This window comes from Saimiri boliviensis, chromosome 7 (assembly GCF_048565385.1).
Source record: "Saimiri boliviensis isolate mSaiBol1 chromosome 7, mSaiBol1.pri, whole genome shotgun sequence".
NCBI classification, from domain to species: Eukaryota; Metazoa; Chordata; class Mammalia; order Primates; family Cebidae; genus Saimiri; species Saimiri boliviensis.
In genome coordinates, this window is record NC_133455.1 from 23,650,638 (window position 1) to 23,675,105 (window position 24,468).

The window sequence follows — 24,468 nt, forward strand, 5'->3', positions numbered from 1 at the left end:
GAGCGAGGCGAGTTCTGCTTTCCTGTCTTACACAGGTCTGTGCACTTGTGGGTGCTTGTGATTCTGGAGCTAGAAGCTCAACTTCTCCCTCTGAGAAGCAGCCTGGTGGTGTGCCGATGGACTGAGAGCCTCATCCTGGCAGACGTGTCCCGATCCCTGTCCAGCAAGGGCCACCTGGGAAAAGCCACCTCATCCCCAAGACACAACAAAGTGACCCCAAACCCTTATTTCCCTCCATTGCTGAAGGGCTCCATGAAGGAAACAGCTGGAGAGGGGACAGGGACAGAGGAGGAAGATGCTGGTGGCCTGGAAGATGCTGGTGGCCAGTCTGCTGTTGACACAAAATCTTTTTATTTTCCCTTTGCCATCTTTTTTGCAAACCTCTCAGGTACAGATTGGAAGAAACTGCACATTGACCCTGCCTTATTTAACCAGGCTGCTGCCTCCTCGACAGCCCCTGGGGGAGCCCCGCCCCGCCCCACTGGGTAGAAGGGAAGGCCACACCAAGTGCTGAATGAGCCAGCCACACAGCAGGTGCTCTGGGAGGGAGGGACCTGGCCCTGAGAGACGGGGCAGTTCCTGCAGGGGGAGAGAGAAGGCACTGGTTTCCTTGCTTTGGGAACCACGCCCCAGCCAAGGAGCGTCGGAGCATCTGACCCAGGCGGCCAGCAAGATTGAAGGTCAAGGCGGGGGCCCGAAGCAGACGGGACTGTGGGAGCCTGGGGAAGCAGCCCCTCTCGTCTCGGGTCTGGAACCTCAGAGGATCCTCCTGGGCCCCTGCGTGGCTGGCTCCAGAGGATAGAGAGCACAGACCCTGCCCCCCTAGGTCCCGCTGCTGGCCTGCGGAGCTCCGCGGGAAAGGCATCGCGAGCGGCCGGGGCCTCTCCAGCAGCGTCGGCAGCTGGGTGCCTGCTGGTCAGCACAGGGGCGAGCTGCAGCCCCCAGAATACTCCAGAAAGGGGCCTCTGGGTGGGGCTGCAGTGTTGCGGCTTCTCTCAGAGGCCATCCAGGGCCTGCCGGACTCGGCTGTCCAGAGAGGTGGCTGAGTGGATGGAGACACCTGGGGCACCGATGCTGGTTTCCCAGCAGTCAAAGCCACAGCTGGTCAGGGCCTGCTTCGTGGCCTCCACCTCTGGCTGCTCCAGCCCTGTGGGGAGGGAAGGCAGGTCACCCTTGACAACTCTGCTCCCTCGGCTCATCGTATTCAAGGCAAAAGCCCGGGTCTTCCTGCTGTGCCTTCCTGGCTGTGACCCCTACCTGAGCCAACAGGCCCATGAGGCCCAGAGGCTACCTGCAGCCCCTCCATGCACTGAAATGCCCAGCCTTGCACCCCGCAGAGGTTTGGGGAGCAAGACTTAAAAACATGGGCTGTAAAGGCACAAGGACTTGGCCTTGCCTTGTGCCGGTCGTGTGACCTCAGACAAGTGACATCCCCTCTGTCAGTCTCAGTCTCCTCACCTGGGAATGCAACTAATGATGCCAACCCCTACAGACCCCAGGGAGGCTTAAAGGAAATAATGCAGGTAAAGTGCCTGGCACAACACCTGGTACAGCAGGCACACTCCAGAAATGACAAGTCCCACCACCATCATGGGCGCTGAACTAGGAACCAACAGTGGGGGTCTGCTGGAGTGAGGATGTGGCCACCTCCTGAGGCCTTTAAGCCACCACTTGGGGGAGGCGATGGCTGGAGGCCAAGGGAGCTCAGTGTAAAGCAGAGGGGAAAGGCAGGATGAAGAACAGAGAGGAGATAAAGACGGGAAGGGAAAGACAAAGAGCAGTAAGGGACAAGGAACACAGAGGGAAACAGAGGCAGGTGGGAACGTTTAGTGCCTACTATAGGCCAGGAGTGAGCCTGAGGACAGCGGTAGGTGTCAGGTGGTTAGACACCAGGGGAAGCCCCTTGCCAGGCCCCCGGGCACCGGTCCCCGGGCACCGCGCAGGTGGCGTCCTAAGCCAAGCCCATTACTCGGTCTTGCTCTTTCCCCACACGAACGGGAAGGAAACCCCTTTGTTTTGTAGCAAGATCAACCCCATCCTGACGATGTCAAGGAGGGCAAGTGGGGCAGGGTGAGGCAGACACGGAGAGTGCCAATGCCCTGGTTACTCTCCAGGCTTGTGGGGACAACCCTGATGACCGGAGCCCCGGCCACAGCCCAGCCCTGTACCAGGCTCTCCAGGTACACTTTCTTCCTTGGATCTGGGCAATGATCTTGCAAGCTAGAGACTCTCATCCTTATTTTACCAAGGAGGAAACGAAGACGTAGAGAGGTTAATTAACTTGCTAAGGCCGCACAGCAGAGCTGACATCTATTTCCAGGCCTCTTTTTCCTTTCAAGGCAATTCTCCAAGTGGACCCCTTTTACGAGCCCAGGCTGGCAGCCTGGCCCACCCAGCCCCGGGTATACCTGGCTTGAGGAGTGTGATGCCACAGCCACCGCCACCTGCACCAGTCAGCTTGCTGTGCAGTCCGTGGGCCCTGGTCACCTGGCAGAGCTGGTCCAGAGAGATGTGGCCCACGCCGAGGGCATTCAGATGGTGCTGGTTCATGTCAATGAGCTCCTAGGGGAGAAGGTTCCATCTGTTCCCACTTGGCCTGCCTGAGGCCGAGGTCTCATGCCCACCCCTGTGCCTGCCTCATCCATCTGACAGTTGTCGGCTGGGGACAACTAATGGCTTTGCCTAGCGGGTACGCTGGCCCTCTCCACTTGTGAAACAAGAATCCTCCCCTGCAGCATTTCTCACGGAGCTTGGGTAGAACTGAGCATAACCTTCACCATAGTGGTGAGCACATATTCTGGGGCTGGTCACAGAAGCCTCTGGCACTGGTGACTGATCAGGGATGGGCATGTGGGCCATGCTGGGCCAGTCACGGCCCTCCCAGGGTTTTCCTCTGTCCCTTTCCACTACAGCTGCTAAAATCATTAACTTCGGATACAAGCCACCAGGAGATGATCTGTCTTGCCACATGGTCAGATACTACCTGGAAGATGGAAAGATTCCTGACCACATTATTTCAGCCTCTGGATCAAGCTATACCTGAAGCCATTTACCTCTGGTCTTCTCGGTCAATACTGGCTTCTCAGCCAATATATTCCTTTTCTGCAAAAGCCTGGTTGAAATGGATTTCTGTCATTTTCAAGAGAAAAAGTCTCCATATGCCTCCCTACAGCTGCCTCGGGGTCTGGGTTCAGAGTAAGAACTAGCTGTAACTCCAGCGAGGCCATAAGTGGGGAAACAGCAGTTTGTGTAGGTTTCTTCAATTATGCAGGATAAACTGTCTGCTCTGCAAGAATCCAACAAGATGCATGTGGATGAAAAACTAAAACTCACAGCTTCTGCCGGGCGCAGTGGCTCACGCCTGTAATCCCAGCACTTTGGGAGGCCCAGGCGGGTGGATCACGAGGTCAAGAGATCGAGACCATCCTGGTCAACATGGTGAAACCCCGTCTCTACTAAAAACACAAAAAATTAGCTGGGCATGGTGGCGCGTGCCTGTAATTCCAGCTACTCGGGAGGTTGAGGCAGGAGAATTGCCTGAACCCAGGAGGTGGAGGTTGCGGTGAGCCAAGATCGCGCCATTGCACTCCAGCCTGGGTAACAAGAGCGAAACTCCATCTCAAAAAACAAAACAAAACAAAAACCTCACAGCTTCTACCACCCAGGCACCCAGTATCTAGATTCCATTTACCAAACGCCCACAATGTGCTGGGGCTCTAAGGATGGTTCCAGCCATCAGGAAGTAAAAACCACGGGGTTTGGAGTTAAGGAGGCCTGTGTTCGAGTCTCAGCTCTGCCCCTTCTTGGTCGTGTGTCCTTGGACGAGGTCTTCTGCGCTGGGTCTGTCTCCTGCTTATAAATTGGGGTCATAGGAATATCTGCCTCAGCAGGGTGTGGTGGCTCACGCCTGTAATCCCAGCACTTTGGGAGGCCGAGGTGGGTGGATCAGTTGAGGTCAGAAGTTCAAGATCAGCCTGGCCAACATGGCAATACACTATCTCTATTAAACACAAAAATTAGGCAGGTATGCTGGTGCGCACTTGTAATCCCGGCTACTAAGGAGGCTGAGACATGAGAATCATTTGAACCAGGGAGGTGGAGGATGCGATGAGCTGAGATCGCGCCACTGCACTCCAGCCTGGGCAACAGAGCAAGACGACTCTGTCTCAAACAAAAGGAAAAAAAAAAGAAAATAGTGTCTGCTTCCTTGCCCTGAGGATGAAACAAGGTGAGTTTTCTGTCCAATGCCTGGCTATTAGAGGTATGTGCCATTAGTATTTTCACAGGTCTGTTACCCCCATCCCCACTTTACAAAGGGGGTAACAGAGGCTCAGAGAAGAAGTGACTTGCCTAAGATCACTGAGCTAGTAAGGTAGCAAGCTGGCACTGGAAGCCGGGTCTGCCTAACATGAAGCTCTGCCCACCCTGCCTCTGAGAGCACCCCTGGCATCCCATACTTCTGTGTGAAGCTCTGCTCCGGGGCACCTGGATTGCCTGGACACCAGGAGTTGCCAATCACAGAGGCATCTCTGCAGAGGCGTGGGGACAGCCGGTCAGGCAGGGTTGGGGTGGCCCTCCCCATGAGCCTGCCTCAAACCACACCCCCTGCCAAGCCCGTCGCTTTTGACAAATGAGCAGACAGGCATGATGGCTCGGTGGCAGCCCCGGGTGCCTTTCGCCGGCCCAACGGGCTGGATGTGAGAGAAGACTTCTGGGGGCCGCCCTCTGCGCCTGAGCGCCAGGTGTCACGCTGCCGAGGCAGGTTCCAGACACCTGTCACATTCTGATCCAAAATCTGTCAGGGATCAGATGACAGGCTGTGACACGGGAGAACAGTTCGCTGGTTTGAGTGCAAAGCTGTCCAGGAGCCGCGCTGCACATTTTCAGCGGCTGCCACAGCCGAACATACACACAATGTATAATCAACGTGCTGTTCGCTGGCGTTCTCCAGGGGCTCGACAGGGTGTATTTTAGGCAGTGTTCTATCATTATTAATTTCCCACTCACGGGGACTGCGTTCCCTCCTTTCTACATGGAAGGAATGGAGAGCCAGGAAGACAAAGACGGAGGGAATGAGGGCAGAAACACAGGAATTCAACGGCAGCTCTGCCCTGGCACATAGTAGGTGCTCATGGCAGATCTGTTGAGTAAAGGGACAGACCGGTCCGTTGGCTGGAGCCCTGGCTCAGCCACTCACTAGCTGGATAACCTGGAAGTCCCTCTTCAGGCCTCAGTTTTTACATCTGTAAAACAGGGATGAGACACCTACTTTGCAGGGAGGTGGTTGCAAGGATCAAGTGAAAAACTCATTTGTAAAAGGCTTGGTTTTGTAACAGCTTCCACTCAGCCCAGGGGCTACAGACTCGAATGCCCACAAAGGGACTGGGAGGCACCAGGCAATGACTACAGAGGCAGGGACTGCGGTGATGCAGAGACTACACACCCCTCTCAAGGGGTGTCCCCTCCTGTCCCTTTACTGACGGCTGCTGCAGAGCTGGCTACGGCAGCTAGGGGCCGCCCGATCCTCTACTCTGCAAGGTAGCCAGATGGCTAACGTCAGTCCATATTCACCAGGGCAGACGGACCGTATCCAGGGGGAGGCTGGGCCCTTGGGTTCCCTGAGCTCATGGCACACCAGACATTGTGCTTATGTGTCACCCATGAGACTCCAAGCCGCCTTTTTTTTTTTTTTGTGAGACAAGGTCTTACTCTGTCACCCAGGCTACAGATGGACCTCCCGGGCTCGAGTGATCCTCCTGCCTCAGCCTCTCAAGTAGCTGAGACTACTGGCACGCACCACCACGTCTGGCTAACTTTTGTATTTTTTGTAGAGACGTTTCACCACGTTGCCCAGCCTGGTCTCAAACTTCTAGGCTCAAGCGATCCACCTGCCTTGGCCTCCCAAAGTGCTAACACTACAGGTGAGCCACTGCGCCTGTCTAATAAGAGTATTCTTAAGATACTCCAGCGAGGCCACACGGCCAGCAGAAGTGGAGCTGGGATTCACACACGGGCCTGATCATACTCCAAGTACAAGGTCATAACCTCTACACTAGAATTATGCAAATGGTGGTAGATGGGGTTACGATGATGAAAAAAGTTAGGACCCATCTGACCTGAGGCAGGCAGTTGGTAAGTAGGTGTTGAATGCACCCAGGTAGTTGGCAACGGCAGGAGAGAGAGCAAGGAGGAAGTGGCCCCTGCACCAGCAGAGTGCTGTCGGCCATATCCCCGTCCACCTAGGTGGGCCGGCGCTCCCTAGACGACCTCAAACCCGGTCCACTGCACTTAGTATGAGCCAAGCCCTGACCTCCTTCCCTGTACTCTCCCAATTACTCAGAATCACCTGGAAGAGGCCTGAAAATAAGATACACCTGTGTGGCCCACAGAGCCCTGGGCCTAGGCCAGGGGCTTCTGAGAGCACAGGCCAGAGGCAGGACCTGGCCTGTGTGCTGATTCCAGGGGGGTTCTGAGTACTGCCAGATTGCAGAGCCACTGCCTCGTACAGCAGCGGACTGAGCAACCCCGGTTCCTGCGGACAGGCTCTTACTTCCAGCACGACGTATTGCTCCAGGGCTGGGGCCTCCCCCATCTCTCCCAGCACGCGCTCACACTCCAGGGAGATGGCATCTATCGAGGTCAAGAGCGGGGCCACGATCTCTGGGAACTGGAGAAGAAAAGGAGGAACGGCCGGTGAGGCTGGGGGCAGGCAGAGGTGGCGCAGCTGCCCCTGCAGTGGGTGGAGGCGCTCCCAGAGCCCTCATCCATCCTCTGAGGAAACTGCCCCCGCTTCTGGGCCTGGCTTTTGCCTTCCCAGCTGCAAAGTCAGGGTGCCTAACGAGCCAGACCACTGTCGTTTTCAGAATCCCCGTCCTGCCTCCCGGCCAGGCTATGGACATGGGCAACACCTTCTTTTCTGCCAAAACCACCTCCCCAAGGGCCAGCACCACCCGCCACACCCCCATAACCCAGCAGCCAGAGGGAGACCTGGAAATTACAAATGTAATTGTGTCCTGGCCTTCCTAAAACCTGCCCAGGAAGGGAACAGGAGTCACCTTGAGCAGCCTGTTTCTGACGCCAGCCACGAGGGCCTTGGTACTGCGAGGGACTTTGGTGTTGGTCAGCAGGATCTGGAGAGCCGGCGGCCTGCAGAGTGAAGAGGAGGCAGGGCACACTGAATTCAAGACACAGGAGCTGGGTCAGGGCTGGGAGCAGTGCAGGAAGCCGCCCCACCCTGATTCGGAGGAAGAAGGAAGGCACAGGAGGTGACACTGGATGGGGCTCCCGCCGCTGGCTGCAGCTGCACCTCCAATCCAGCCCCCCAGGTGGGTAGCCGTTCACCCTTGGCTTTTCACTCATTTATTTGTTCAACTTTAACTGGGACCTACAACACGCTAGGCACAGCTGGGTCTTGGGACCGGGTCGAGGGAGGGGAGACGGGAGAAGGTCCGGGAAGGTTTTCCTGGTATGACGTAGACACTGAGAACTGAGGAAGGGTAAGAAGCTACCAGGGTAAGAGCTAGAAGGGTGAGGATTTCTGGCAGGCGGAGTGGCCCGTGTGCTCCTGGAGGTGGTGAAACCTGGCACAGTCATCCAGTGAGAAATTCAAGTAGCTGTGAGCGCAAGGAGGTGCCGGGGTTCACTTATGTGGGTCCCCACCACCAAGCTGGAGTCCAGGCAACAGGCCCTGAAATGGATCACCCAGAGGGAAGATGCCCAGGCTGGCTGGTGTGGGCAGTGCCATGCACGGAGGTAAATGCAGGGGAGGGCGAGGTTACAAAGGACGGTCCCCAGCATGCTGAGCCCATTCTTGCCGTACCTCGATGGTGCCCACACCAGCAGCCCTGGTCTAAAACCAGGTGTTGTTATGGAGAGTCAGTCATCCCCTTGGCTGCCCCCTGGCACACAAACGTGTCCCAGGAGCCACGGTGAGCTTACTCTCCAGCGTGACCTCACTGTCCTCACCTGCCCCCGAGAAGCTGCGTAAATCCCTCCTAAAGCCACAATCCCAATTGTCCTTGTAGTGAGCCGTCTTTGAGGGCTCAAGCCAACATTTCTCGCCACCCACCCTGCCTTTCAGAGGGCTGCAGGCTGGGATGGAGGGCAGGGGATTTGGATGCCCTCTGGCTCGAGACAGCTGGAGACACGCAGAGCCCCTGACACCTTTATTCGCTCTCTTCACAGTTCAAGACTGTAAAATCCAACAGGGCTGGAAAGGGCTGCCAGAAACCTGCTTTATCTCACTGCCCATAAGCCCATGAAATTAATATCGATTCTCAGCCTTGGAGGCTGGTTTTTTTTTTTTTTTTTAACTTTCTAAAAGATGAACATTCTATTTGGCTTTTCTCTTCCCTTCCAAGACAAGCCATTCCTCAAAAGGGCAGTGTTCTGGGAGGCCGCATCTTGATCCACTTCACAAACAATGCATTTTCTCTTTACAGAGAGGCACCACGCATGGTTGGGGGGCGGGGAAGCTCCTTAAGCCATCCGTGGGATTAACACGGAGTCCGGCCCCCGGCTCCTCTGAGAAGCCGCCATCTGCTCCCGCGGTACCCCACCGCAGGCAGCAAAGGTTGGTTTGTTCCATGCTCCCATCCAGCCGGGTGGGAAGAGTGGGTGTCCCATCTTCCTCTCTTAGACAAGTCCTCTGCAGACAGGCCTGACACCAGCCCCGCCAGCTCCGGGCTCATACGCCATCCAGCAGGCAGCACTCGGGGAAGCGCTTGAGTGATCTGGGCTTGGCCACTGCCCCAGCCTCTGCTCCTCTCCTCCCTCCCGAGGCTGCTCGCTCTGCTCAGCCACCCTGACCTCCCAGCTGCTGCGTGATATGCCACGTGGCATGCTCCTGCCTCAGGACCTCTGCAACTCGCTTCCTCTGCTAAGGACCAGCCCCACCCCACAGCGGCATGACTCATTCCGTTTTCTGCGCAACGTTCCTTCAGCAGCAGCCCCCCATCCCCCATCTAACTGGCCCCCTCCTTCCCTTTTTAGCCTCTGACCCTGCTTGTTCCCTAAAGGCGCCCAAGATTACCTGCCATGTTCTCACAGAGCAACTGCTTTTTTGTCCCCTCCCATCAAAGTATGAGTTCCATGGAGGCGGGGCTTTGTTTTGCTCCCTGCGGAGGCCCTGGTACTCAGCACACAGTAGGTGCTCAATGATACTTGTGGAAAGGATGGATGAACTCAGCCGGCAGAGAGCTAAGCATTTCAGAGCGCCGCTTCGGCTTTCGTCTTCAGGATCGCTTTACAGAGACGAGGAGACGGAGGTCTGGGAGAAGTGACTCACCTGAGGGCGCCAGCTGGCAAGGAGAGCTGGACTCAAAGCTGGGCCTGCAGACCCAGCGCCTCCACCCGGCACAGCAGCACGCCCAGCCGTTCCCGGCCCGCCTCCTCACTCCTCTCCTGATGCCCCCGGTAGACGGTGCACTGTCCGGCCACGTCTTCGTCACTTTTCCAGCCCCAAGGCTGAGTCCAGTGCTTAGCCACGAGTGGCTCTCAGGAGACACTGAAGGAATGAAATGCTACCACTTCCATGAATGATTCCCCAGGCTCACAGTGAGATCTAGGATGCCCATCACTGTCACCTCTTCTTCTCTGATGATTAAAGCGACCGCCTTCCCCAACACACCCTGGGCTCCTGAGGACAGGCCGGGGCCCAGCCATCTGAGAATCCTCCACGCAGTCCGGCTCTGGTTCCATGTGGATCCGGGGCAGCTGGCAGACCAGCTTCCACCTGGGCCCTTGGGCCTCCAGGATCTGGTGACAACTGCTGGAGCAGCCCGAGGAAGCTCTTTTACACTCCTACTGGCTTCTGTGGCGTGCAGAGGTTGGCGGCAAGGGTGATTTTGCCGTGCAGCGGACACTGAGCAATGCCTGAAGACGTTTCTAATTGTCGCACTGAGGGTGTTACTGGCATCTGGTGGGTAGGGGCTGGGGATGGCTACAATGCACAGGGTGGCCCCACCACAAAGAATGACCCAATCCCAAACAGCAATAGTGCCAATGCTGACAACCCTGATGTACAGCCTTGGAAACGGAGGTGTGGCTGAGCTGGAAGATCCCAGAGGTCTAGCCAGGGGCCCAGGTGTGGCACAGTGACAGGCCAGGGTATTGAGCCACTAATGGAGTGGTCCAGCTAGCGGGGGCTGTGGGCCAGGACCTGCCATTCATCCATGAAGACTGCCCTGGGTGAAGAAGAGAGAGCCCCAGGACCCTTACAGATACGAAAAGGCCCATGGAGGTAGCAAAGTGCCCTGGGACAAACACCACCCCATAACTTGATAGAGGGCTTAGGGAACAGCCAAAAAGGCACCTGGCTCCCCTCTGACACGTGTTTCATTCCTGACACCCGACAATTCTCCCGTGGGTGGAAACAGAGGATGCTGAAATCTCACATGCACATTTGTGATTCCAATGACTCCAGTGGGAGGAACAGAAACATAAAGCAGGCTGAGAGTCTCCACATGTCACTTCTGCCCTGAGCCCCTCCCGAGCCTCCCTCGGGCTTCCGTCCTGCCTCTGCCCCGTGTGCCTCCATCACGGTGACTGTCACGTTGCCTGTGGCGCTGTCGTATGTATCTGTCCCCACTCCCCAAGCAGACTTGAGAGCCCTTGGAAACAGTACCCAGGCTTCATCTTTCCAGTCCTATGCCTAGGGCAGCAGCATCGGGAACACAAGAAGCAATGGGTTCTTGTTTACTAAGCAAATGCAAGAATGAAGGAATGAGCAGCTGACGGTCCACAGGCTCAGCCTTGCGTGACTTTCCCTTTCTCATCTCTCTGCAGTTTAAGAGCTGAAGGGGAGAAGGAAAGACCAACTGCCAGGTCTTCCCCACCACCCCTGCTTCCCTGCAGCTGTGGGCTGTGAGGGCCACATCGGGGGACAGACAGCCAGGGACACCTGCCTCCTACGGTACTTCCCAAACCTGTCCACCTCTGCATCCTGGACACATGGATGCAGCCACCACTGAATGTGTGGCTTCACCCCCAAGTTACCTCTTTAAGGATGAAATCTTCCCTTGTTGGTATCGGAGGGCTCCTCCTAAAGAGAAAAACCAGCGGGTCAGAGCCGTGGGAAAAGCTCACACATTTGGCTGAACTTTGGGTTGGGTTTGTTTTGCCCCATCCAGGAAAGAGGCTAAGTAATGAGTCACCCAGCTTCAATGACAGAAGGTGCAGGAGGGCAAAAGGCCCCCGAAGCCCCGCCAGGAAGCTCTCACCAGGTCTTGGGTTCCTGGGTCCCCTCCCTACAGGCTGCCCAGCATCCCCCAACAAGCCACATGGTGAAGGCAGGGCCCAGGCCTCGGCATCTGGGAGGCCACCTGCGTGGTCTGCGAACTCCACAGGAGCGGCTCTGCAGCCTGAACCTGCAATGCCCTTGGGGAGCTTGCGGAAGCTGCAGCTTCCCAGGCCACAGTCCCAACCCTGGAGATTCTGATTCATGGGGTATGAGGCAGGGCCCCAAGATTTCTCTCCATTTCCCCCAAAATAGGAAAATGTGATTGTCCCGGAATCCATTGATTCTTTTCCTACCAAACCAGCATAGACACCTGGGCACCTACCATTGTAATAAGAATTTTTTAAATAACAAAAATAAAATAAACTGAAGGCAGCACCTACCCCAAGTGCTGACAGCATTGTCCACTCCGGAGGGGTTCCCGTGAATCACTCTCTCCCCCTGGAAGGCCCACTTGTTAATGAGCTCCAAATCCTCCTTGGTCCACCTGAAGACACAGATGTTCGTCTTTACCATGGCAGTGGAGTGGGGCTGGGGAGGGCCGGGGGCAGCTGAGGGCAGGGGCTGAAGGCCGTGCTAGGGGAGGCCAAGGGGCATAGGAGCATGTGCCCTTGAGTACAGAAAGAACAAGCCCACGCTGAACCTCTCCAGCTACGGAGCATGCTGGACCTGCCCTTCTCTCTGAAGCCCACCAGGTGCAGTTGGAAGAGCCCGGGCTTTGGACTCTCGTGGTCCTACTTTGCCTCTTTTTTTTTTTTTGATACGGAGTCTCACTCTGTCGCCCAGGCGGGAGTTCAGTGGTGCAATCTCGGCTCACTGCAACCTCCGCCTTCCAGGTTCAAGCAATTCTCCTGCCTCAGCCTCCCCAGTAGCTGGGATTACAGGTGCGCACCACCACGCCCAGCTAATTTTTGTATTTTTTAGTAGAGACGGGGTTTCACCATATTGGACAGGCTGGTCTTGAACTCCTGACCTCATGATCTGCCTGCCTCGGCCTCCCAAAGTGCTGGGATTACAGGCGTGAGCCACTGTGCCTGACCCCTTCTTTGTCTCTTACTAGCTGAGTGACTCTGAGCCCATTATCTAACCTCTCTGAGCCTCACTTTCCTCCCTGGAGCATGGGAACCCCACCCTCTTCAGAGGCTAGCTGCATGTGTCTAATGATGGCAAGGTGTCCACAAGCAGCGGGTGGGAACTGCCACTCTAACAGACCTCTGCATCAGCGCCCACGCCTGAAGCAAGCCTGCCTTTAAGAAGAGCGGGCAGAGGTGTGACTGTTTCCCAGGGCCCTGCAAATAGATCCAAAGCCCCATCATTACGAATTCGAACCCCAGGGACCCCAGACACCCCGGGGGAGCCAGGCTGATCCCAGCCACGTCTGGATCTCTCCCAAGCACACGGCCTCACAGCCTTCCACAGAGCAGGTGTGGGCTCACAGTTTAAGTGAACAGACCCAAAACACGAGTATGGAACAAGGCAAAATGATCAGCCCCACTTCCTCATTTTTTCTCTCTGCTTTTGTTTCCTTTTTGCAGATTCCCTTCCTCATGAAACAGCAGAAGGTAAAGGTGTTTCTGTGACCTCAGAAGGACATGGCTCAGTGGCAGAGCTATGGGGCAAGCAGTGAGCCTGGTTTTGTATTTTCTTTTTCTTTCTTTTTTTTGAGATGGAATCCTACCGTCACCCAGGCTGGAGTGCAGTGGTGCAATCTTGGCTCACTGCAACCTCCGCCTCCTGGGTTCAAGTGATTCTCCTGCCTCAGTCTCCCAAGTAGCTGGGATTATAGGCACCCACCACCACGCATGGCTAATTTTTGTATTTTTAGTAGAGACGGGGTTTCGCTATGTTGGCCAGGCTGGTCTCGAACTCCTGACCTGAAGCGATCTGCCCACCTCAGCCTCCCTAAGTGATGAGATTATAGGTGTGAGCCACTGTGCCCGGCTAGTGAACCTGTTTTTGAAGCCCATCCCAACACTTGACTCACTGCGAATCTGTGAGCAACCTCTTCACCTCAGACCCTCAGTTTTCTCATCCATAAAACAGGGATAATAGGCTGGGTGTCGTGGCTCACATCTGTAATCCCAGCACTTTGAGAGGCCTAGGCAGGAGGATCATGAGGTCAGGAGTTCAAGACCAGAATGGCCAACATGGTGAAACCCCATGTCTAGTAAAAATACAAAAATTAGCTGGCCATGGTGGCTCGTGCCTGTAATCCCAGCTACTTGGGAGGCTGAAGTAGGAGAATTGCTTGAACTGGGACCCAGGAGGCAGAGGTTACGGTGAGCTGAGATCCTGCCACTGCATCCAGCCTGGGCTACAGAGACTCCATCTTAAAACAAACAAACAAACAGGGATAACAGTGTCTGTCTCACTGAGGATACTGAGATGGAAAAACACACAAGTGCTTTGTATAATGACCAGAAGACAGGATGTGGTCCCCCAAAAACAGGGCGTCTGGGGTCACCGTGCCCGGGTGCCTGATTCAATCACTTGCTGTGGAGCCCTGAGCAAGTCAATTACCTGCTGAGACTCTTTCCTCATCTGTCAAATAGGATTTGTATGGACTTGCAACTCACATGGTAGCTGTGAGGCTATGATTAATAATGAGTTAACATCAGTGAACATACTACTAATTAGCATGTGCCAAACGTTTTTTCAAATGGACCGTTGAGAAATGGTCCATAATCCTCCCAGTTGTACCCTACAGGGAAGGTTCAATTATTATCCTGTTTCTTACAGAAGTGGAAACTGAGGCTTGGATGGGTAAAACAGCATCCTGGAGATCACAGTGCTACTCACTGCTATATCAGAACCACATCTGCTGACCTGGAGCCCAAGCTCTTAGCTACTAACTTAATGGCACCAGCAAGATACACTCACTTATTCATTCGGTATTTACTGAGCAACTACTAGGTGCCTGTGACTAAGCTCCCAATAGGAAGCAAAACAGACAAGGTCCCTGACTTCCTGGAGCTTAGAGTCTAATGGAGAAAGTGAAGGTCAGTAAGCAATCAATATTCAAATACAAACAAATCCATGACACTGCAATATGTGACTACAAAGCAGGTGTTTCTCTAAGAGTGCTGTGGGCTGAATTAGGGGCAGGGGGCTTGAAGGACAAGGGGAGCCAGGTGGACAAGGTGCGGGAGGGTGAGTTCCAGATATGGCGGCCAGCCTGTGCAGCTGTGGAACCACACCAGAGCTGGCTGGCCCTTTCTAGGGACTGACAGGTGGCAGCATGCCTGGAAAAGAGGCAAGCAGTGGAGGCGGGGGAAGGTAACTCAGGCAGCTGACCTAGCCCAGGGCCTGGCCCCCTCCACAAATGTGTGTGTTTTTTAGACCACAGTTTGTTTTTTAGGGGGCTCAGATGAGAATCTTCAAAGGAGACTGGGCTCCAGTCCTTTCCAACTCAGAAACGCATGGTGGGGGGGGGTGGGAGGGGGTTCTGCTCTTCGCAAGGGTTCTGAGGAGGAGTGACTGGCCTTCAGGGGAAGGTGGAAAATGGTTAGAAACAGCATACGCACACACACACACACACACACACACACACACATGCGTGTGCACACGCACGCACAGTCACCCTCTGCCTTTTGAAAGGAAGGGCCAGTCTGTTGGCCAGTGGAGAATCGCTTGAACCTGGGAGGCAGAGGTTGCAGTGAGCTGAGATCACACCACTGCACTGCAGCCTGGGTGACAGAGCAAGACTGTGTCTCAAAAAAAAACCAAGCTCAGAAAACAAAATAAAAAACCCAGCCTAGGAAGAAACAGAGCTCTGTATCTGGGGGCCCCATCCACAGCTCCTGTCCCGGGACAAACTGCACCACCGCTGTGCTCCGGATGCTTTCCCAAGGAGCATTCTCCTAATGAGAGAGATGGTCAGTGGTCAAGCCTGTCTTGACAGGCCTGAGTCACGTGATTCCCCACCAGCAGGGACGCAAAGAGGTGACATGCCCTGTGGAGTCGGCCCTGTAGGAGGAGCAGTGCCCTGGTCTCATGGACACACCCCCAGTGTGGAGTTCTGAGCTCACTGTAGCTTCTTTCATAGCTGTGTGGGAAAACTGGGCAATCACCCGTAGAGCACTGCCATCACCATCCAGAGGAGGACACGGAGGCTCTGGGGGTTTCTAGGCCACTGTCCTAGGGTGAGTCACTGCAGAGGTGGGGTTCATCTAACCCGCCACCCTCCAGCTCTGGCCTTTAGCTCTTTCTACCATACCACGGACGCTTGAACCCAACAGAGCCAAGACAGGGGTGAGCAGAGGTGGTGGAGAGCAGGAGGAAAAGCTCGGACTCTGAGTTCAAACCCTGCTGCCAGCACTAGCTGTGTGGCCTTGGGCCAGCCATTTGGCCTCTCGGGCCTCAGCTTCCTCATCTGCAAAATGGCTACTATGACACCTCTCACGTCACAGGGAGGCGGTAAGGTCTGAGCCAGAGAAGCCCCGCTCCCCCTGTCCTGCTGCTCGGGAGGGACACTGGCCAGGCTAGGGCCATGAGTACCTGTTGACGTGCTCCCCGTCCTTCAGCGGGTTTGGGATCTCCTCACACGTGGTCAGGAGGGCCGCTGCCAGACACACTGAGTAGGCGGCGCTGGAGCCCAAGCCCGCCCCGGGGGGCAGCTCCGACCACACTACCACATCCAGGCTCGGCAGGGTCCTGAAACACACCAGGCACGAAAAGTGACTCTCCTGCAGGGCGGAGGGTGCCAGCACTGAACCAGGGGCCAGGCCCAGGCCTGACTCCAAGCATCCGGTCCGCTTTTCTCAACTGGGAGACTTCTTGGCCCCAAATGTGTCCCTACTGAACATCTGGAACTCATGGTGAATCAGACAACTAGAAAACAGGTACCAGGTTTAATCCCTGGGTCATCCAACTAAAGCCCTTCCCAGAAGCACCTGGCAAGCTGTCAGCCCCTTTCTCCACCTCCTTCCCACGCCCACGTGCTGGGCTTTTCTGTGGCTCTGCTCTGAGCATAGCCTGGCCCCTCGGCCTGCAATAGCCTTATACCTCCTTATCCCCCAGAGAAATCCCCACCCATCTTTTAAGGCCTTACCGCATGTCGCTTCCACTATGACACTTTCCCTAGCTACCTACAAAGACCACTCCTAGCTCCCCTTGTAGGACCCACTGTGCGCCCTCCACACCACTGCCTCGTCACAGAACCCTAGGACTGTTCACCGGGGGCCTCTCCCGCCGGACGGTGTCCCCCAACCATGTGTCACACGGTCTGCTTTTGATCAAAAGTTCTGAATCGCTACATCTTACGTGTATTTCCCCCCAGCGCGAACTGTCCAACTTCGTTTGGTAATTTCCACAAAGTACTTCTCCCATTTCCCAAATATAAAAATTGCAATACTGAATGTGTGTCTTCAAATTCCACACACTCACCCCACCCAGACTGGAAGATTCTGAAATGTCCCTCACCCACTTAAGGGGACACGCCTCTCTCAAGCTGAAATTCTGCCTCAGACAGCAAGTATCAGGCCATTTCCAAATGCGTCCCCAGCACGGAGCCTGGCCACTAAACCCAAATCTGCTGCTCAAGGGAAGGGCTGTCCCTGGAGGTTTCCCGTTGGGTTCTGGACGAAAACGACAACAACAACAACAGAGAGGCTGGGGCCAGGTTCGGTGGCTCATGCCTGTGATCCCAGCACTTTCAGAGACCAAGGCACTTGGATCACATGAGCCCAGGAGTTTGAGACCAGCCTGGGCAACACAGTGAGACTCCATCTCTATAAAAATTTAAAAATTAACCAGGTCTGGTAGTGTACACCTGTACTCCCAACTACTTGGGAGGCTGAGGCAGAAGGATCACTTGAGCCTGGGAGGTCGAGGCTGTAGTCAGCTGAGATCATGCCACTGCAGTCCAGCCTGGGCGACAGAGACCCTGTCTCAAAAAAAAAAAAAAAAAGGCATGCCATTATACTGTCTGGCAAGGCGAGGACAGAAAACAGTGGCCACTCCAGGAGTATGTGTACTCTCCAGCAGCGACGACAGAAACCCTTCCTGCTTCCCCACAGGAGGCGGCATCTGGACTCCTTCCCCAGACCACGCACACACCTCTGCTTCCGGAAGATGGACAGGTATAAGTAAAGAAAGGCCAGCACAGCCAGGCGCTCGGTGACAGCACAGTCGTCAGGCAAGCCCGCAACCTCCTTCAGCTTCTCCACTTGCTCTGGGGTGGGCGCTGTGACATCACCTTGCTCTGTCCCACAGGCAAACAAGCAAACACAAGTGGGTGAGAGGGCCTCAGGTGCTTTATAAACAATACAGAAAGTCAACTTGTCACTGCGATCGGAACATGGGTGGACATGAATTTACTGTCTGAATACCACACCCAAGTCTATTTACTGGCTTTAGGCAGACCTGGGTTTGCGTCCCAACTGTGCCATTTACTGGCCATGTGACTGAACCTCCCTGAACCTGTTTCCCACCTTGGTAAAACAGGGATAACAACAGTGTCTTTTCACAGGGTTGTCATGAAGGTAAAGTTAAAAAAAGGACGTAAACTTTTTAGCACAGCACCTCGCATGTAGTAAGTGCTTAATCAACAGTAGTTTTAAGGCCGGATGCAGTGGCTCATGCAGGTAATCCCAGTACTTTGGGAGGCTGAGGTGGGCCAATGACTTGAGCCACGAGTTTGAGACCAGCCTGGGCAACATGGCAAAACTCTAACTCTACAAAAAGTACAAACACTAGCCAGGCATGGTGGCGTACACCTGTGGTCCCAGCTACTCAGAAGGCTGAGGTAGGAGGATCGTTTGAGCCTGGGAGGTTGAGGCAACAGTGAGCTGTGCTCGTATCACTGCACTCCTCCCTGCATGACAGAGTGAGACCCTGTCTCAAAAAAAAAAAAAAAGTCTTAAAACACACACACACACACACACACACACACACACACACACACACAAATACACACAGAATGCTTGCTCAATCACACAAAGTCCTAGGTTTCACCTTCCATTGTATGAAACCAAAATCAAAGGAGTACTAAGTTACCCCCCAAAATACTTCCCTCCTCTAAAAGAGAATCGTCAGGAATAGAACCTGTAAATGTGAGGCACTGCCTGGGCAGAAGGGGAGGGTGAGGCAGGCGGGGGAATGTGCAGGAGCCTGGGCCGCTTCCCTCTGAGACACCAAGGAGGCAGAGCCTGTCTGGCCAGCTTCCCTTTACAAACCCCTCCCTGAGCGTCAGGCCAAATTCTCAAGGGACCGGGAGATGGGACTGGGTGTGTGTGTGTCAGGAAACCTGGGGCAAGGGTTAAGGGCTGGGTAATACCTGTTGAATAGATTAATGATACACTCAAAACGGCAAGTCAAGACACTGCCGAGAACCCAGATGTTTCAGAGCTCTGTAATCCAGATGGAACAGTTGTTAAGAGCCTGGATCTGGGGGCTGGAAGAAACCTGGATCTGAATCCTTTCCATATCGCCAGCGAGTATAACCTGAGCCACCTGACCTCTGAACTTTAATTTTCAAATCTGTACAATGGGGATGCATGACACCACCTACTCCCAGGAATGCTGGAGAATTCTAAGAGTGCTAATACATGTGAACACGCTTATCAGTGCCTGGCACACATAAATGTCCAACAGGTGTCCACTGGAGTACTAGGGTACAGTGGCACGTGCCTATAGTCCCAGCTACTGAGGAGGCTGAGGCAGGAGGATCACTTGAGCCCAGGAGTTTGAGACCAGCCTGGGCAACACAGCAAGACCCTGCCTCTAAAAAAAAAAAAAATGTTCAGTGTTTATTACTATCATGCGGGAGCAAAAGGACACTGAAAGAAAGATGGTGGATCTTTGCAACTTAGTAGAAGGTGCTGTGTCTCCCAATGCTCTGAAACTAACAAGCCCTTAGCCACGTACTGCAGTCTGTCACAGCCCCAGTACCCGCCTCCAGTGTGGTCAGATCCTCACGCCAGCCCTCAGTCAGGCAACAAGTCTCTGCTCCCAGAGGGCCAGAGGGTGAACGGACCTGCCCAGGTTCACCGAGGGAGCGGAGCGGTCTGAAACATGTTCTCCCACACCTGGTTGCTTCCACCCCAAGCTGCCGACACACGCAACTTGCAGCTGGTTCTCAGGGGACATTTCTGGCCTGGATGGGTGGCCCTTTGCACCACGGAAAGCAAGTTCCACATCCTCTGGCTGGCTGTTTTCAGATGCACGCTCCAAAGGAGTGACTTCTTTTTTTTTTTTTTTTGAGGTGGAGTTTCGCTCTTGTTGCCCAGGCTGGAGTACAATGGTGTGATCTCAGCTCACCACAACCTCCACCTCCCAGGTTCAAGTGATTCTCCTGCCTCAGCCTCCCAAGTAGCTGAGATTACAGGCATGTGCTACCACACCTGGCTAATTTTGTACTTTTAGTAGAGGCGGGGTTTCTCCATGTTGGTCAGGCTGGTCAGGAGTGGCTCTTAACTGAAGTGTTCCCAGAATCTTTCAGGGAACCCTTTTCAAAAACTCCTATCACCACTGCCAACTTCTAATAATAGAGGGGCAGAGCCAGGAGTCCATCTGTACTGGTAAAAACAAAAACAACGGCCGGGCGCAGTGGCTCACGCCTGTAATCCCAGCACTTTGGGAGGCCGAGGCGGGTGGATCAGGAGGTCGAGAGATCGAGACCATCCTGGTCAACATGGTGAAACCCCGTCTCTACTAAAAATACAAAAATTAGCTGGACGTGGTGGCGCGTGCCTGTAATCCCAGCTACTCAGGAGGCTGAGGCAGGAGAATTACCTGAACCCAGGAGGCGGAGGTTGTGGTGAGCTGAGATCGCGCCATTGCACTCCAGCCTGGGTAACAAGAGCGAAACTCTGTCTCAAAACAAAAACAAAAACAAAAACAAAAACAACAACCACAATCACAAAAAACTGCTGGGTGATTCCAAGACATGATGAGGTTTTGAAGAGTTGCTCTAAAATGAGGATTCTGGCGGGTCACAGTGGCTCTCACTTGTAACCACAGCACTTTGGGAGGCCAAGGTGGGAAAGTGGCAATCTGCTTGAGGCCAGAAGTTCCAGACCAGCCTGGGCAACACAGCGAGACGCCGTCTCAACAAGTGAAATAAGAATTTTCAATTCTTCCTCCATCTCCATACTGGAGTGACAGTTTCTCATGGGGAATGGGAAGCAGGTGTCAAGGGTTTGGGTGTAGTCCAGGGAAAAACCCAAGAAGCTTCTCATTTACCCCACCCTGGCTGAGAAACACTGTTCCAAAGAGCAAGGCTTCAGCCCAGAGAGCAGACAGCAAACTGAGAACAGAAAACACACCTCAGCTGTGGGGCCGGTGCAGGGGATCTACTCACGGAAAAAGCTAGCTTGCTTATGAGTGGATGAAATCTTCATGTTGGCAAAAGTCAGCACACATACCCAATACACAAAAGAAAATACTGGCATTTCTGAATGGTTTATATGGCCTGACCCAATTTTGGTTAAAAAAAACAAGATAACTCCGTCTCAATCTTTCTATCCATCTATAGAAAATCACCCAGAAGAATTAATGCCAAAATGCTTGGAGTCATTACTGGGGTCAGGGAAGGGAGAAGGGGAATAATAGGTGATTTTTAAATTACAATGTCCCAGTATTAACTGTCTTTTCCAATAATAACCATAGGTTACTTTTATTTTTATTAATTTTTTTTTTTTTTAAGATGGAGCCTTGCTCTGTCTCCCAAGCTGGAGTGCAATGGCGAGATCTTGGCTCACTGCAACCTCCACCTCCCAGGTTCAAATGATTCTCTTACCTCAGCCGCCCGAGTAATTGGGATTACAGGCATGTGCCATCACACCCAGCTAATTTTTGTATTTTTAGTAAAGATGGTGTTTCACCACGTTGGCCATGCTGGTCTCAAACTCCTGATCTCAGGTGATCGGCCTCCCAAAGTACTGGAACGACAAGCCTAAGCCCTGTGCCCACCCTACTTTTACTAACTTTTAATTATACAAAATGCCAATATTCTCATTTAAAACGTGTCCCTTTGTCTTTCTCTGGGCCGAGGTCTCTCCCAGGAGAACTAATCACCACTGCCAATCTGATGTCTACACCCCTGAGATCTTTTTCTATCATTCATATACCTATTTATACTGAAATATGTATGTTTGCTGTTTTGCATTTTTTTCACTCAACAATAGACCTTGATGATCTTCCACAATAGCCCACAGAGATCCAATGAATTGTTTTACATTTTTAAATTAAAAAAAAAAAATGAGTGATGCTAATTTTAAGAGGTCAGGGTAGAAAACTGGAAATGGCTGGCCCTTGACTCCCTTGGGGACAGTGTGGAATACCTGGCCAGCTACCCTCTGTGCAGGAGCAAGACTCTTACCACCTGGTTTCTCTTCCTTGCACTTACCCAGAAAGCTTGTGTCCAGTAGCTGAAGCCTGGCCACGTCCCAGGCCCGCTTGATACCAATGTTGGGTAAGGTGAGGTCCACTTTCCCACTGCTGTGGGGTTGAAGCCGGAGGAATGTTCTCAAGTTCAAGGCCACAGCCAGTGCTACCTACAGAATAAAGGACAAAAGCAGTAAGCCTGAGGGTGGGTGGCAAAGGGGCCAGCCAATGCTAAGAAGGGCGCAAATGTGAACACACAGGCCACTCTCAGCCATGCCCTGGCCAGACACTGCTAATCAACCTTGGCATGCTCTCCCACTAAGCCTGGGCACAGCCACCATCGACCAACTCAAAGTCAACATCCACTTTGCCTTTTGCCTGAAAAATTTCAGAGGTTCTCAACACCAAGGAATCACTTTCCCATAATGACTATGTTTTCAAAGAGAAGTATAAGAACATAAGGAATAGCAGTTAGAGACCAGGTGTGGTGGCTAATGTCTGTAATCCCAGCATTGTGAGAAGCCAAGGCAGGAGGATCACTTGAGCCCAGGAGTTCAAGACCAGCTTGGTGTCAAACAGAACATATCTCTACCAAAAAAAAAAAAAAGAAGAAAAAGAAAGAAAAGAAAAAATAAAGTTAGTGGAGTGAGGTGGTACACACCTGTGGTCCCAGTTACTCGGCAGGCTAAGGTTGGAGGCTGCAGTGAGCCATGATTGCAAGACTGCACTCCAGACTCAGAGACAGAGCAAGACTGTCTCAGGGGAAAAAAAAAAAAAAAAGAATAGCAGAGTACAGCAGGGGTGGGTTCAGACAGAGGTTCACACCAAGCTCTACCAAGGTGTATAGGACTTGGATCAAGTTACCACTTCTCTAGTATCACCCGACACTGGTTAGGAAAAAAAAAAAGTTACCACTTCTCTCCTAAGCCTCAGTTTCCATATTCGTAAAATAGGATAATAAAAAGGTATGATTCAGGGGATAGGTGTAAGGGTAAAATGAACTAACGTTATGTTTTTTACTCTTTTGCTAGATCCTTCCAACTTCTAAATGTCTTAGTGCCCCAGAGCTTAGTTATCAAACCTCTTTCCTTCTGCATCAAAGCTCACTCCTAGGTTATCTCATTCCATTCACAGGGCTTTATATATCATCCTTTTTCTATCATACTGAGCGAGGCCAAAGAATCCTTTCAGTGGGCAGAAGATACCTTTTTCTTGCCTGGCTGGGGAGAAACTGATCCCTCTGATCTGCTCCCAACCTGTGCCTCAGGGTGTCCTTTTATCTTCTTGCAAAATTAGCATCAGGGAAAAGGGGTACCCAATCCTTAAAGGCTCTAACAGTTTTTTTTTTTTTTTTTTTTTTTGAGTCGTGGGTCTCCCTCTGTCGCCAGGCTGTAGTACCATGGTGTGATCTCCGCTCACTGCAACCTCCACCTCTGGGGTTCAACCAATTATTCTGCCTCAGCCTCCTGAGTAGCTGGGAGTATAGGAGCCCACCACCACACCTGGCTAATTTGTGTATTTTTAGTAGAGACGGGGTTTCACCATATTGACCAGGATGGTCTTGATCTCTTGATTTTGCGATCCGCTCGCCTTGGCCTCCCAAAGTACTGGGATTACAGGCATGAGCCACCACACCTGGCCTTGCTGTAATGGCTTTTTACCTTGCCATGTACCACGGCATGTTCTCCATGAAGGATGACTTTCCCCGGAGCAGACACCAGTAGGACTTCTGACAACATGGCTCCTGGGAATCCTAAAAGGGAAAGCCAGTGAGAAGAGCAAAGATCTCCAGATGTCAGACCCAGCTGGAAGAGATCTTAGAGAAAACCTAGTTCAAGTCCGTCATAGTAACAAAAAAGGTACTTACTGTCCAGCACCTGCTATGTGCCAGAAACGCAATGCAGCAGTCAACTGGACCCATCCAATAGATCTGGGTTCAAATCTCAGCTCTTCCACTCCCCAGTGATGTCATCTTAGCTAACTCACTTAAATGGCTATGAACCTCGGCTTCCCCACATGTTATATATAGAGAAAATAACCATACCTACCTCAGTGATGTTAGGAAGGTTAAATTAGTGCAAGGGAAACACTTAGCAGTGTCTGGCACTTACTAATCATTCAGTAACTGAGAGCTGCTTATTACTGGCTCTGTTATTCATTTCAGCGTTTACAACGACTACTATTAAAGGTAGAAATTTACATGAAATCATGGACCAGAAAGAATTCTTTGCTGGACATTTAGGTTGTTTCAATGTGTCACAATTAGAAAAAAAGGCTGCAGAAAACTACCGGCACGCCTCGTTTTGCACACTTAAGTATTTCTGCAGGACAGAGTCCTAGAAAGGGGCTTCCAGGGTCTACAGGTGTGTGCAACTTACACATTTATAAATAAGGCAAAATTATCCTCCGATTAAGGCTTTACGTAGATGATCTTACCCTAAGATCCAAGTGCACTATGAGCTAAGTACTATCAAGATCCCCATTTCTTAAAGAGAAAGACTGAGGCACAGAGCGGGGAATCCCCTTGCTTGCTTGCCCCAAGCTCAGAATCACGACTGACAGATTGAAGTCCCTGACCCTCGGGACAGACTCAGAGCTGGGGAAACTGAGCCACAGAAGCTGGGCGCCTGGCTCACAGTCGACCAGGGTCTAGGACCTCGCGCCACCCGGCCCCGCAACCCCAACCTCTCACCTGCCGCCGCCGCCACACCGGCCGCCGTTCCTCCGCGCAGTAGCCGGAGCAGCACCCCAACACCTACAGCCCAGAGCGCCAGTGCCCCAAGGGGAGGAGGTCTTGTCCTTCAGTCCAGCCAATCAGAGCGCGCGAGCCCGGAGTCCCTTTACTAATAGGTTTGAACATTGGTCAATAAGGGTTGCAGTTCAGCAACACGGGTTTTCCCGCCCCG

General features: G+C 53.1%; 1 protein-coding gene across 1 annotated transcript; it reads right to left on the bottom strand.

Moving 5' to 3' along the window:
* Positions 1–331: 331 nt before the first annotated feature.
* Positions 332–24,356, bottom strand: MVK (mevalonate kinase). Its single transcript, XM_010342892.3, has 11 exons — positions 24,255–24,356; positions 23,224–23,315; positions 21,585–21,732; positions 17,294–17,438; positions 15,734–15,889; positions 11,620–11,723; positions 10,996–11,041; positions 7,056–7,146; positions 6,551–6,667; positions 2,409–2,562; positions 332–1,147 (listed from the first exon to the last, which is right to left on the bottom strand). The coding sequence occupies exons 2-11, from the start codon at positions 23,299–23,301 to the stop codon at positions 996–998; spliced, it is 1,191 nt and encodes a 396-aa protein (XP_010341194.1). The 5' UTR covers positions 23,302–23,315; positions 24,255–24,356; the 3' UTR covers positions 332–995.
* Positions 24,357–24,468: the final 112 nt, after the last annotated feature.